Source organism: Camelus bactrianus, chromosome 3, assembly GCF_048773025.1.
Source record: "Camelus bactrianus isolate YW-2024 breed Bactrian camel chromosome 3, ASM4877302v1, whole genome shotgun sequence".
Lineage (NCBI taxonomy): Eukaryota > Metazoa > Chordata > Mammalia > Artiodactyla > Camelidae > Camelus > Camelus bactrianus.
This window is the reverse complement of record NC_133541.1, coordinates 114,409,757-114,423,939: the sequence shown is the minus strand read 5'-3', so window position 1 is coordinate 114,423,939 and position 14,183 is coordinate 114,409,757. Positions and strand designations below refer to the sequence as shown.

Sequence of the window (14,183 nt, the reverse complement as noted above, 5' to 3'; positions counted from 1 at the left end):
CCCAACTTAAGCTGGCTTGGCCAGTGACGTAGGTGAGAAAAAGGTGAAGATTCCTGCGAGCGATAAAGCGATATAGGATGTTATTACATAATGTGAAAAATAATCCGGTAAGGAGGAGGTACCTAGAATTTTGAATTAAGTGCCTGAAAATCATCGGACAGGATTCATACTTTTCCCCAGAAGACGGAGGACACGCAAGGTGAGTGTATGACAGTCCTAGTCCGCAGTGTAGCGGGCGTTAACGTGTGCAAAGCCTGTCTCCTCAAGTGCCCGGAGGCCACGAGCAGCTCGAGAAAGACGAAAGGCCAGGCAGAAGGGACCGCGGTTGGTGGACAGTGCGCATCAGCCAGCCTCTCTCGTACCCAAGTGGCCAGGTCTTCCCTCTGTCTGGACGGCCAGAGACCTCCCAGCACTGGTAGCCCACACACCCTGGCCCCAGACTGGGAGTGCTCACATGGAGCTCCCATCCCGCCGCTCCGGGGGACAGAGCTTGGGACTTGCGGTTCCGCGTTCTCCACAAATGTTGCACGTGGCGGACTGTTTACCCACCTGGCCACCTACTTACCTATGTGTGTCGCGGAGCGTTAAGATACAGTCATTTCCTTAAGGAGGTTGTAGCTTCAGGGGGAGACAAGGGCCACACACACACCACCGTCAGCCAGTGCCTTAAACTGGAATCCTGGCGCTGCCTTCGCCTCTCTCTTCTTCCTCACACCTCTCCTTCCCCTGACCACACCCTCTCAAGCTGGCCGCCGCTTGTCTCTCGTATCGCCAGCCCTTTTGCTAGAGCCTTAGTTTAGCCCTACCTGGAATGCTTCCCCTGACACCTCCTCCGTGAAGCCCTCTTTGGTTTCCCCTATCCTGCCTCCCCAGAGTTGGCCATGCTCACCTTTGAGGCTATGGTGTGCAACTCTATCCCTTATAAAAGCACTTTTGTTTTCTGGCCTGGGATGCGCCAGCACACCACCTGGCACACAGGAGGACCACAAAAAACCCATAAAAAAGATCACCACCAACAAAAGGAAACATATGCCACGTACCTAACGATTACAGCAGACAGGGCCCCCAGAGTTCAGGGAGGGCTCGCGGTAGAAGGGGGGCCTCGTCTCAGGACACCAGGGGAGGTGCTCACTTCTGCTTTCCCGTTGCCCCTCTCAGTCGTGCCATCCAGCCCCACCATGGCCTCCTCCACAAGCCTCCCCTCCAACTGCAGCAGCTCCTCCGGCATCTTCTCCTTCTCACCAGCCAACATGGTCTCAGCCGTGAAACAGAAGAGTGCTTTTGCGCCCGTCGTCAGACCCCAGACCTCCCCGCCTCCCACCTGCACCAGCACCAACGGGAACAGCCTGCAAGGTAAGCCCCGGACCCCGCCCGGGCCACCCAGACACTCCGTCCCGGGGCCCGCCTGTGTCCGTCTGCCCTCGGCACCCCCTCTGCTGGACCCGCCTGAGCAGCCCCGGTCTCTGTCCAGCTCGGCAGCTCCGCTCGGGCCCGGGAACTGCTTGAGAATCCTGTTTCCGCTTACTAATGCCATCGTTTCTCTTTTCTCCTTGCTCATTCCCTGTGGTGGCCATAATCAGACCAGTCTTTTGTGGACTCTAGCAAGTTCTCCAGTGCAGGGTCCCTCCCGGGACTGGCCTTCTCCTGAAGTAGGTCGCTCAAACTTCCCTTCCTGTTGCCTGTGTCAGCGTGAACGTGTGTGGGGCTGGTAACGGGGAGGGGGTGAGATGGCCCGACCAGAGCCCTGAGGTTACCGCATCTCAGACCAAAGACCCAAGACTTCCTACTGGGAACCAGAGACCCCAAAGTGCCACCAGAGGACTCTGGTTCATATTGAGAGTGTTTGATTTCATCCCCATCTTGGAATAGGAAACTAACAGTCACCAAGAATTGAGGGGACCTTGCTATTCATTGAGGAAAAAGAAAAACTCACCCTTTTAAGATGGGTCCATCTTCTGTGCTGGCCCTGTGTTGGGACGTTGACCTGTGTGGCCGCCTTCGTTCCCTGCAGCGTGACAGTGTGGGAGGCGCTCAGAGCCCCTGCTTTACAGATGAGAAAGGCAGAGGTTAGGGACGTTGGGACATTGCTTGGCTTCCAACAGTGGTACGTGGCAGAGGCTGGCTTCAGACTCAGGCTCCAAATTTCATCTCGTCTCTCTCCAAGCACTTTATTAGTCAGAGGGGTAAACAGGATGTGCCCAGGACTCCTGAGGCAGCTGGTGGGGCAGACAGACCAGTAAAATCATCAGCAGCCCATCACTGAGCACTGACCAGTGCTCAGCCCCGAGCCTGCTCTGTCTCACTTAGTCGTCACAACTTCCTGATGAAACGGGAGGGCAATCATGATCCCCACTGTCCAGATGATAAAACTGAGGCACAGGGAGAGTCAGTACCTGCCCACAGGCATAGCCAGACTCAGTGGAGATGAATCTGAACCCCACAGGGTCTGTGCCCTAAGCCCCAGCCTACCCTGAGCCCCATGGAGCCTTCCTTTGGTGGCCAGCAGGCCCGTCTTCACTGATGGGGGTCAGCTGTGGAGGCTTAGAGGTGTCAGGACAGCAGCCCTGTGTCTTACACCTCTATTTATACTCACATTCAAGGATTCTGTAACTGGACACTTTACATCCATTCTCTCGAAGACCCTATGGGGCCAGCACTATTCCCATTATACAGATGGGGAAATTAAGGCCCAGTTTGCCAGTAATGATGGAGCCAGCACCGAATCCAGTCTGTGTGTCTCCAGAACCTGAGCTCCTACTTCCTCTGCCTTTCTGACTCCGCACGGGCTCTGCAGAGCATTCCTCAAAAGCCTGCTGGCCAGTCTGCCCGGCATGGCCAAGGTCGGTGAAACATGCACTGGCAAATCCATTGTTTTAGGGGGAAGAGGAAGATAATGGGCCTGTGTAACTACACCTCAGGCAGTTTCACTTGTGATAGGAAATGCCCACCCCACAAAGGGGACCCACCCATTCATGAACATCTAACTCTTTTTTCAGCTAAAAATAAGACTTTGTCACCCCCAGTACACCTCCAGCTGGCAAGTTAAGGATCGAAAGCTTAGTGAACATAACTCACAATGGGTTCAAATAAGGATAAAACATATGGAAAGGGGAAGTCAGTCTGCTGTTCTCGAGCTGCTAGTCCCAACCCTTGTTATATAGAGACCTGGCCTCAGGAGGGAGGTGGAAAGGGGTGTGTGCTCAACCGCGGGGGTGGCGCAGCCGCTGTCTCGCTGGCCACCAGCGACCCAAGTGCACAGCCCTTCGGTCAGGCCGAGTGTCCTTTCATGCCGCGTGCACGCAGGAAGGGACTGAAAACAGGGACTCAGCTCGGATTTTAGAACCTGCTAGCTATAGGGAACATCTGGTGTAGCGGGGTGTGTGCGTGCGTGTGTGCACTTAAGTACCGGTGAAACGGCGTCAAGACAGGGACACATAGAAAGTTTGTGTCCTTGTCACCCCCAGGGCGTTTCTAACCCACGTCTGTGCAGATTCCCAAAGTACAGAGACCGCTCCCTCTTCTGTCTCCACCTCCCCATCGTGCTCCTAACACACAGCTGCTCGGCCTCGGGGGCTCGGGGTGTGACTCGGGGACACGCTTTGTGGGGGATTTGCTATTGTGGACGACGCTGCCTCTTGTTTCTGGTTGAGCATGTGTCTTGGAGGTTCTTCCTGGTGGTTTTTGTCTTTCCAACACTGTCTCGTACACTGGGGAGGGGGCAGCGGAGGAGGCGTGAGTAGAGATTTAAAGTCGCGCGAACTGACACCATCTTCCTGGAAGCTGTCCTCCGTCCTGCGCGCTCCACCCCCACCCATCGCACTCACCGGGCGCCCGCACGTCCGGGCTGTCCCCTGCCCTCTGCACGCGGTCCCTGCAGCCTTGGGTGCGGGGCACCCTTGTCTTCAGGGAGCTCTTGCCTGGGGCCTTGGAGACGCCCCTGAGAAAGATGACAGTGCGCTCCTAGACCTGTAACCAAAGAATTACTTCACTTTAGCTCTCTAAATCCCACGTCTATAAAAAAAAAAAAAAAATAGGACATCGATGGGTTAGAGAACTGAGGCTGAGGCTCTCCGAAGTGCCCTCTTCCTCCTGCTCCTTTCCATCGTTACAGCGACACCTGCTCCATTCGGACCCGCGTCTTCAGAGTTGTGATCGTTAAGACAGGGCAAGTGACGGAGGAAGAGCCGGTTAAGCAAATTGACCATATAAACAAGATTGGAGGTGACACATTTAGGCTGTTTAAGTGTTTTAAAGGTCTATTTACCTCCAACTACCACTCTGCTAATTTTCCGTCAGTCTTTTTTTTTTTTCTTTTAAGCCAATTCCTTAGAGGCCCTTCTCTCCAGCACCCTTTCTCAGCCTCCTCTGTGGCTGCACTCATGTTTAGTCCCCCCAAAAACACGCACTGCCGGCTCACGTGATGGTGGTGACGAGGGTCACAGCCACTGACACTGGAGGAGGCCTTACACCCCCAGCCTGGCTCCTGCTTTATCTCGTGTTCCTCCCAGCCACCCTGAGGTGCAGGCTGTTTACTGCCCCCATTTCACAGATGCAGAAACTGAGACAGAGCCAGGACAGCACACCCAGAGTTGCACAGCTAGCAGATGGGGGGAGCCTGGGGTTACCAAGACAGGCTACTTGGTAAGCCCCTGTGCTAAACTGAATGGTCATATCCAAGCCACTGGGTTGGGCCTATGTGGACCAGGAAATCCTGACCTTAAAACCTTTTCCTGTGTTCGAGGAAACACGACGCCACAAGAGAGAGGGCAGATCTGGCTGGGAGAGAATGGGTACCCCGTGGTGGAAGTTCTGAGGAGGGAAAGATTAGAAAGAATTCAGAACAGCTTCGTGGAGAAAGTTGCCTTTGAACTGGACCTTGGGTGAAGGGTGAGCGGGACTGGGACACAGGGAGACAGGGTGTGCACTTTAAGCAGAAGGAGTCAGGAAGACCTGAGCCAAAGACTCACGTGCGGTACCCAGTAAGCCACCCAGCATCCCTGGGCACGGGCGCCAAGAAGCGGGGATCAGGCTGAAGAGGGAAGGCCTTACCTGGGAGTCCTAAGCTCCATTCTTTACATTTTATTTTAAAATTCGGAGTTTCTGCTGCGATTCTGACTCATTTTCTCTCCCAGGTAGATAAAACCTTTGACAATTTACCATACATCTGGGACATCTTTTAGGACAAGGCACTCTCTCTCAGCACTTCTGGAATCTCATAAGATGTTCTGTTGAAAAAAAAAAATAATAAAGAAAATGTTACGGTCACACAATCCTGGATGGCGGTGCTCACTGCACCCGTGTCTGAGAGCGCCACGGCGCCCATCGGTTTTATTAAAGGCTCTGAGACATCCTGAGCGTAAACAAAAGAGATTCCCATTTAGTTCTCTAAACTTACTTGCCCACAGAACCCTTTTCTGAACATGAAGACCAGTGAAGATCCCGTGAAAGACTTTGGAAAAATGCAGGCATGTGTTGGATTTAAAGAGAAAAACACAGAGAAATCTTCTTCCATCCTTAGTAGATAATGTCACTGATCCGTCCTGATCTTAGACTCCACAAGTGGGTCGGTTTTCAGAGGTCGGAGACTTGAGTCACCTCGTGTGCTCAGCTATTGTCCTGGAGACATCCCTTCCCTTCTCCTAACGCTGTGTCCCTACAGCGTGGATTCTGTGCAATTTCAGGCCTCAAAGGACTTCATTAATCAGGAGAGAGGCAGCCCCAAGAATCCTGTCACCAGGCCATTGGACCTGCCCCCGGGGTGGTGATTTTAAACCCTAACCATGTCCCACACAATCTCTGCAGGGAAACATTACAACCAAAAGGACAGAATGATTTCACAAAAATTACAACCCACACAGTGATTGGTTTTTTTCCTTTCCCCACCTTCTTGAAGCTCAGGCTGGACGGCCCCACCCAACTCTTGAGAGTCTGGTAGCAAATCTCAGGGAACCATCTTTTGCCTCATGCACGAGTTCAGCTTGTGCAAACTCTCCTCCCCGCTCTGTCCCTGATTAGCTTGGCATTCTCACACAGGGTGGTTTGAGGAAGACCACACTCCTCCCTCTTGCTCCGAACTCCCCCAGCTCTGCAAAACTTTCTGTCCTGTCTTTGTTCTTATCAGACTATGAAAACTGACCTGAAAAGCACGCTGCCTCCCAAGCCGGGAGTTTTCTGAGCTTCTGTCCGAGAATGTGCTCCTCCAGCTGCCAGAGAACTGGCAGGGCCACCTCGGTCTTGTGACATCCTGGCCCACGCTGCTTTCAGAGACTGTCACGTCCTTGTGGAAATCTTCACGGGCCTCGCTTGGGCGAGTCTGTGTGCCAGTGACATTTCTGGAACATTCTAAGCTTCCGACACCCATCCCTCTCACCCACATAAGCAATCTTGAGGATTGCAGCAGCGACACGAGGAAAACCGCTCTGACATGCCAGGAGCTTCCCTGAGGTCACACAGGGAGGGTTCTTTATTAAAAGGCCTCTTCAGAGGTGCCGAAGCTCAGAGGCCACGAATGGGGATCCTTTCCCAAAAGGATTCCAGGTCTGCATCTGGAGTTTCGGAAGGGACAGATGAGATTCGGGGAGCTGCAACCCCCTGATGTTATGGGCAGAATTCTGGGTGTCATACTTCCGGGCCTTCTTCTGGAGAGGGGTCCCCCAGCTTCCATGAGACCCTCAGAGAAGTCTGGGGGCCGCCAAAGACAGAGAGGAAAGTGTGGGCAGACTCAGGCCACCCCTAGTCACTCTCAGATTTGTCTGTTTCTTTGGTTTTCGTTGTAGGTTTTTTTTTTTTTTTTTTTTTTTTTTTTTGCTGTCATGTATAAACTGGGCTTTTTCATCTCTTAAAAAAATCCGCCTCTCCACCTTCTGTGGAGGTGAGTGGGAAGATGGGTGGCTGGGAGCAGGCAGGGCCGCCCACCTCACGGGAGGCCGGCGTTGGCCGCGCCAGCCCCTCCCCACCGAGGGCACCCTGCTCGCGTAGGAGCCCCACCTGGGCCTCCAGGGGCTGGAGCTGGCACCCCGGGTTCCCGCCTCAGACACGCCGCCGGTGCTGGGCTGGCAGTACGTCGGCGAGCTTGGCCTGGTAACTCGTAACGTGGCCTTCGTGGAGGTTGACCTCTCATTGACCTAACACAGACTTCAGGTGCCAGGACGCTGCGTAGATGTCTTTTTAAAAAATTCTGATCATCTAGAATTAAAAAAAAAAAAAAAAAAGACATGTTTTTAGGGCCCAACTGATAAACGTGGGCTGGGCCCACTGGCCGAATTAGCAAGAAGTTGGGCAGTTTCCTACTTCGCTTTGTAGCGTACTGACGCAGCCTGATAATCTGGGCTGTGCGACACGGGACGGGCCTTTAACGCCCGGCACCTGGAGTAGATTTCGTTGGAAGAGGCACAAGGAGACACGCTGCTTCTTCCAGAGGCTGAAACTTCCACAGAAAGGCCTGCCTTTCGTGGAGGTGCCTGGACCCACCTCCAGCCTGGAGGAAAAGGTCCTTAGGGAGGCAGAGCCACGCTGAGCGGTCACCCTGCAGAGACACCACCCCTCCATCCCCTCGTCCTTGGAGCTACAGCGTCTTGAATTCTCAAGACTTAGACTGAAATGCTCAGCTCCCCATTTCAGTCAAATCGAGGGCTCACTTGGATCTTAGGGGACTGCATTTCCAGCGCATCCCAGATCTTTGGGGGGTTACGTTGGTCTGCATTTGGCAAGAGACACTTCCTGTTTCTAAGAAAAATGGCTTATGAGGGCTTATGAAAAAGACTCCAGGAGCTTTTGGACTGCAAAACGGCTCTTGCAAAACAACATTTGGATGATTTACGTGTAAATGAATCAGAAACATGTGGATTAAATTTCCTTGTGAATACAGATGGGTTTAAAAATTAACGGAAAAAGTGTTTGGCAAAATACTTTTTTTTTTTTAATTGAATCTAAAATGTCAGGAGGTGGGGGAGGGGAAGCAGCGGGATGTGGGGCCCAGGGCTCAGAGCCTCACCTAGCCTCCCTGTGTCTGCTGCAGGATTTGAGGCAGTTGGGGCTGGCTTTAAAACAAACAAACAAACAAACAAACAAACAAAAACACACATTCTTGCAGACGTGAGTTGGGAAATTTAGAGGGTCACTTCCCAGATGCAGTCACCACTGACAAGGACATTAATTTAAATTTAGAATTGCCAACAAAAAGAAAGCAGTGACTTTCTCTCCCTGCCTAAAGGGATGCTAAGCCATCACTGGGAGCCAAAGATGGCTGCCTCCTGCTTCTCATGTAAGCATCACTCTCATCTGCATATGTTTCAGGGTTGCCACACTGTGTTCATTTTCCGGCACTCACCCCTTTGCTCCCCATCCCCACCATGTGAGGTGTTCGTATCAGATGGTGCCTGATTGATATGAGGAAACACACAGCCCAGAGAAGTTAAGCGGTTAGCACCAGGTCACACAGCTAATTTAGCAGCAGAAAGGATGGGTTAAAAATCACAGCAGCCCACCTCGATGAGGTCTTTACTAGGAGCCGATCTGGGCTAAGCACTTCGCATGTGTTGTTTTAGTTAAATCTCCACCAACCCTCACACTACCACGGCCCTCGCAAATCCCGACACACGGCATTTTCTAGCTGAGAAGACAGAGACTTAAGGAGACAAGTAACGACCTCTGGGGAACAGGCATAGTTAGCAAGCGGAAAAGCTGGAGGTGGACGCTGGCCTGTCAGAGCCCGCGCTCTTCCCAATGCAACTGTGTGCGACCCCCTGGATAAACACTTGGCAAGGTTTTTCATGATCCCATGCAGCCTTCTCTTTTCCTGGGATCTCCCTTCAGCTTTCCTGAGCTCCAGTTTTCTAGAGACCTGGGGAGACCATTCCAGAAACCCTGAGTGAAGCAGTGGCATAGAGGACACCTTGCCTCTGCATCTCCATCCTTTCTTCCGACTGCATTTCCCCGGTGAATGATGCCTTCTGCAAGGCACCTCCGTCTTCCGGGCGTGAGGACCAGCACTGAGGCACCCAGATTGCTGCCCTGGTACTCAGTCCTTGTGCTAACACAGAGCACACGGAGAGCCACGGCTTTTTGTAGAAGTAGCTGGCAGTTAGGGTGGGCCATTTTTTTACTTTATATTTTGGAAGTGAAAGGGAGGGAGGAAAAAAGAGTGACAAACTGAAAATTCTCACTGTTTTGCAAGCTTTGGGGCTGCAGTTTTCCCAGCAGTATTCAAACTATGTGACTTTCCAGTTTTGTTCTGAAATTGAAATCAGATTTGGAGGGACGGTTTTCTGTTCTGTTAAAGACACATACACAGGCTGATATATTATCATTCTTAGTGAAGTACATGTATATTTCATAACAAAAACTCATTCCAGGGAAGATGAGAGCGCACATTTGTGGCCAGTAGGCAACCAGCATAGTGGTGTGTGGGTGTTTTTTTTCCATCTTTTTTTTTTTTCCTCCTCTCTCTCGCTCAGTGAGAAGTTTGGACGCAGAACGATTGACTCTTGTCTTCTCTTTCCACAGCGATATCTGGCATGATTGTTCCTCCCATGTGAAAGAATTGCCTTGAAGAATTTTATTAATGAAGAGGTTGGATTCTGCTACAGAGAGTAATCTGATACAAGTCCCACAGTGGAACTTTTAACTCAGGCCTTTTTAAGAGGAATCACAATAACTGCAGATTTTTAAACAAACAATATCACCGACCTTGCAGATACTGAAATTGGAAGGGGTCTACGAACGCAGGGTGTTGGTTACAGTTGTACCTCCCAAGTCCTTGGGGATATATTTATTCTGTGTTGATAAAAGCAAATCCACTTTTTCTTTCTTTCTTTTTTTTTTAAGCTTAACTCTGCAATCATTTGTCTTTTATAAACCATAAAGCTGTATACAAGGGACACTATAAATAAGACTCCACGTTTTAATTTATGATGTTTTTAAAGCTGTGTAAAAGGAGAATGAAGTGGTGATATTTACAAAAAAGGTAAAAAAAAAAAAAAAAAAAAGCAAAAAAAAAAAGCTTGTATGGGACAGAATAGGAATGCCAGTTAGATTTTTTAGAAAACTAAGGGTCGGCTTTTGCGCCTTAAAGCATATCAAACGGTAGTTACTCGGACAGTGCATTTCCAATATCTAACTTAACATGCCATCCCTTAGCAGTGCAAGCTTATTTATCTCTTTTGTATTGTTGTCTTAAGTAACTGTGTAAATAAATGCAGCCTGGAAAGTTAAAAAGTGATGTAAGTGATCAAATTTCTCCCCTTCTACTCAAAAACCCAGTGCCTCTAGATAGATGTTAAAATTGCATATTTAAACCTGATTATCACGCTCTCTTTTGCTTGTGTCAACTTCCTCTGAAGCTGATGGCCTCTCGAGACCTGGGTGGCACACAGACTGTGTGAGCACCTCCTTGGAGACTCCATGGGACAGTGTCAGGCACAGGGTTCCACGATGCGCCCTCCAGGTGGCAAACGCCAAAAGCCCACTTAACACTCCACGTTCCACGTTTACTCATCTTAAATGCTGACTTCACACCAACACTCCAAAAGCTGACAAAAGCTACACGGCAGGTCTTTCAGATTTCCGATTCCAGACAGCGCCTCTATCAGTCGACCCTTACCATTTGTAACTTCGTAGCTTAAAATGACAGATTAAGGGTTTTGGAAATAAGAGTAAAAGGAAACCGGGAGAAAGGAGCAGAAAGTTGAGACTTCCAAACATAGTTTTCTGTTCGATGGGAATTTTTGCTTTCATTATCTGGGAAGGGTTCTTAAAAATAGGAATTAGTAGCAGAGATGCCGCAAAGCTCTGAGGATGCATCTGCCCGATACTTCTTTTCTTTGCTGTTGTGTTTTTGTATGTAGTTATAAATACTGTAGATTTTTGTGATTTTTTGCCAAAGTTGTTGTTCTATTTATACATTTTAATGTCTTAAGACAGTTTTTCACTATCACACAAAAGATTTTACTGCATATTTTGCAAAGAAAAAAGCTCACTACCTTTAGCTTGCACATACTTGCAAAGTTAATTAAAAGGCTTTTTGTTTTAAAGGGGATTTTGTAAGATATCCATATAAATAATGTATTTATCTTTGGAATTTGTACATTGCTTTCCCCTTCTTCCTCTTCCTCCGGCCCCCAGTTTATTTGATTGTGTACGTTTGCTATGTGAAAAGTGCGGATTGGTTTGGTCTCCTATAGTTGTATTTGCTGTTTCAATGTGATTTTTAAACATTTCATTTATAGTTATTTTTAGTATTGTTTTAAACCATGCTTCAATTTTTTTTTAATTTTCACCCAAAAGCCATTGTCTATTTTTGTATTATTTGTAAGTTAAGAAGTTTTTTCCAATATATGGCAAAAAAATAGTAGCATATTATTCTTGTAGCATTTAGTTCTGTAGATTAAAAAAAAATGTATCCTTTGCTTTGGAAGCTTACAGAAAAAAAACCCCTAATGCTGTTTTACTCTATTAATATGCATGGAACCTCTCCCTTTGGAGTGACGCATTTTGCGCATTAAATTCCGGGGAGAAACTTCATAGAAATCAATGAACATACTTTCTTTCCTAAGTCTGCTTGTATATTTCCTCTGTCTTTCACATAAATATAAACCAGCAGATTGGATGCCTTAACAATGCAAATCATATTCATTTCACTTGTACATTGTAACTGTGCACCAGAACTGTCAGTCATCACTAACATTCTAAGAAAAAAGAAAAAGAAAAAAAGAAAAAAAAAAAAAAACAAAGAAATCGAAAAGCACAAAAGAACTGTTTTGTTACCTTAAGACAATGTAACTTTTTCTAGTAGAGCAAGAAATTTACAACAATGCTGCAACTGTGCATGCCCCCATATGGACTTTGCAATGGTTTTCACTAGACAGAGTGCGATTTTTATGGGTTGGGGCGGGTGGGGGAGGGGTGTTGCGGGAGGGAAGGGCGGGGAGGAAAGCTGATTTTTCTTGGTGAGAAATAATAATAATGATTAATAATAATAATAAAACTGGAAAATGTAAGCAAGGTGGACGCGTTGCTTCTCGGTACTCAGAAAGGTTGTCTGAATTGGTGTGGTAAGTGCTGGCCTGAAGATGTGTACAATTTAAAGCCATATTTTGTCTGGTGAGCCCCTTAACTGTTTGTGAAGGACCGGTCACCCCGTGAGGTGTCCGGCTCAGACCCCGACAACAAACGCCACCCATTGTCAGCCATGTGTAGTGGTTAGAACTTTTCTTGAAAGTCCAAAGAGCCTTTAAAATGTGCATACTAATTTGTGTTTCATTGCCTCTATTTATCCCGATTAGATGAAAAGACGTTCTGACCCTCTTTCTTCAACACAAAACTTTTACAAGTAAAAAATTCTTCCCCTGAATACAGAATATGGCTTTAAGAAGAAAGCGAAATAAGAGAATTAAATTAAGATATCAGTTTTGGGGGAAAAATACAGCTTCTGGATGACTGGATTGCATAACCTGCCCTGGCCTCACATTGTACTAGGATGCAGCTTGACGAAGTCATCTCTAAATCTAACCTTTCACCTTCTTATCAAACTTTTGGAATCGACACACACTGTACAGTTCAATTGTTAGAGAACCTAACTACTGTAGAGATTGTTATAATTTTTTTTTTTTTTTGCAAAAATTCAAGCTGTAAAAACTTTTCAACTTTCACAATATTTAATTAAAGTTACTTCCTGTCTGTGATTGCAGCTCCTGGTTGTGTATTCATTTCTCTGTTTCAGATGAGCCCAAGTCCAACGTAATGTAAAAGGTCTGTGATTCCAATTACTCAGACCACTGTTGACACCAAGAGAAGCGCAGTCAGGGTGGTCCTGGGACACCCACTTTCCCTCTTGGTCAGTCCTTGGGGATTTGCTAATCTGGGATGCAAATTGAACACGCACAGCGTACTGCTGCCCTCTGCTGGTAGCAGCTGGATGCGCAGTGCCCATACTGGCCCAAGGAGGAGCCAAGAGCCCCAACGATTACACTAGGCAAGCGATGAGATCCCCCTGAAGGGACTGAATTGTGAATCCAGGCTCTGGCCACTCGGAAAGCCATCCTCCGCGCTGCAAGTCTGAACCAAGCTCTTCACACACAGCTGCTGATTAATCCCAGTGAGCCTTCTGGTCAATTAATTACGTGCCCTGGCTCACTGATGACGAGGAACACGTGTGAACACAGAACCTTCCATGATCTATAGTTTTAAATCCCATTGTGGATACAACACTTTTTCCTCTCAGATAAAACCAAGTGTATCTGGAGTCAAACATGCCACAAACACCCAATAGATACACCCTCCCGGTGAAACTGTTTCACTTTAAGTTCCATCATCGTCGTAAGTCTTTCCAGTTGCACATCCAGTGCTTTCCCTACTTTTGCAATTACTGGACATGATAAGGTTAATGACGCTTGTAAAATGCCTTGAAAACTCAGCAAATAGGCCACAGACCAACGGAAACCTGATGACCACAGCTAACAGGGTGCCATACAACCACCATCATGATCATTCATGGTGCGCTTCACTGATACACTTTTGCTCTGGCATAGAGCCCAATCTGAGGTAATTAAAGGGTGCAGCAAATAAGTTAATAGGTAGAGAAGCTATCATCCTTTTCTTGAGAAGAAACCTGTGTTGATTAGCTTGGTCATTCAATATACAGTTTTGCAAATCTGTATTAGGTACAGGTCTCTGTATCAGATGCAGAAGGAAAAAAAAAATGAAGACGAGGCTCCTGCCCTCAGGATGCTCACAATCTCAGACAAGACAAATCTATACCCAAAGGAGTCTAGAAAGTCTAGGGCTAGCCAGTCATGTCACAATGCTCCACAGAGTAAAACGGACATCCTCACATCTACACACTGGTTTCTACTTTCGTTAAGACCTCTTTCCTGGAAGCATTCATTCATCATCCATTCACGTAAGCCTTGAGGGTTTATGTATGGATCTGGCACAGGGCAGGTGTGGCGAATCCCCTGGCAAGTGCAGCCGCACTGGTCCTGCCCTCAGAGGGTGTACAGTCGAGTGAGGAAGGCGGACATTAAGCAACCATACAAATCTGTACTAACAAACCAAGAAAAAAGTCTAGAATGTTCCAAAAGTATATTACAGTGGGATCTGATCCAACCTGAAGGGTTGGGGAAGGTTTCCAGAGAAGGTGACCCTTAGCTGAGATGTGAAGGATGAGGTACGCAGGGTGGGTGGAC

At 48.1% G+C, this 14,183-nt stretch overlaps 2 protein-coding genes across 14 annotated transcripts in view; one reads left to right on the top strand and one right to left on the bottom strand.

Moving 5' to 3' along the window:
* EBF1 (EBF transcription factor 1) overlaps positions 1-12,680 on the top strand; it is a 379,633-nt gene extending 366,953 nt beyond the window's left edge. For 4 of the 8 annotated variants that reach the window (XM_074361003.1, XM_074361001.1, XM_074361000.1 and 1 more), the window contains exons 15-17: positions 1,159-1,353; positions 1,581-1,649; positions 9,505-12,680. In XM_074361003.1, the coding sequence (XP_074217104.1) occupies positions 1,159-1,353; positions 1,581-1,648 (263 nt within the window). In that variant the 3' untranslated portion in view covers position 1,649; positions 9,505-12,680. The remainder of the gene's footprint in view (positions 1-1,158; positions 1,354-1,580; positions 1,650-9,504) is intronic. The other 4 variants (XM_074361007.1, XM_074361006.1, XM_074361005.1 and 1 more) reach the window with 1 other exon arrangement.
* LSM11 (LSM11, U7 small nuclear RNA associated) overlaps positions 1,360-14,183 on the bottom strand; it is a 770,662-nt gene continuing 757,838 nt past the window's right edge. For 5 of the 6 annotated variants that reach the window (XR_012505715.1, XR_012505716.1, XR_012505717.1 and 2 more), the window contains 5 exons: positions 6,988-7,185; positions 6,137-6,313; positions 5,050-5,225; positions 3,825-3,966; positions 1,360-2,043 (listed from right to left, as the gene is read on the bottom strand). The gene's annotated coding sequence lies outside the window, so the exon portion shown is untranslated. Of the gene's footprint in view, positions 2,044-3,824; positions 3,967-5,049; positions 5,226-5,395; positions 5,532-6,136; positions 6,314-6,987; positions 7,186-14,183 lie in introns of those variants that run through there. The other variant, XR_012505720.1, reaches the window with a different exon arrangement.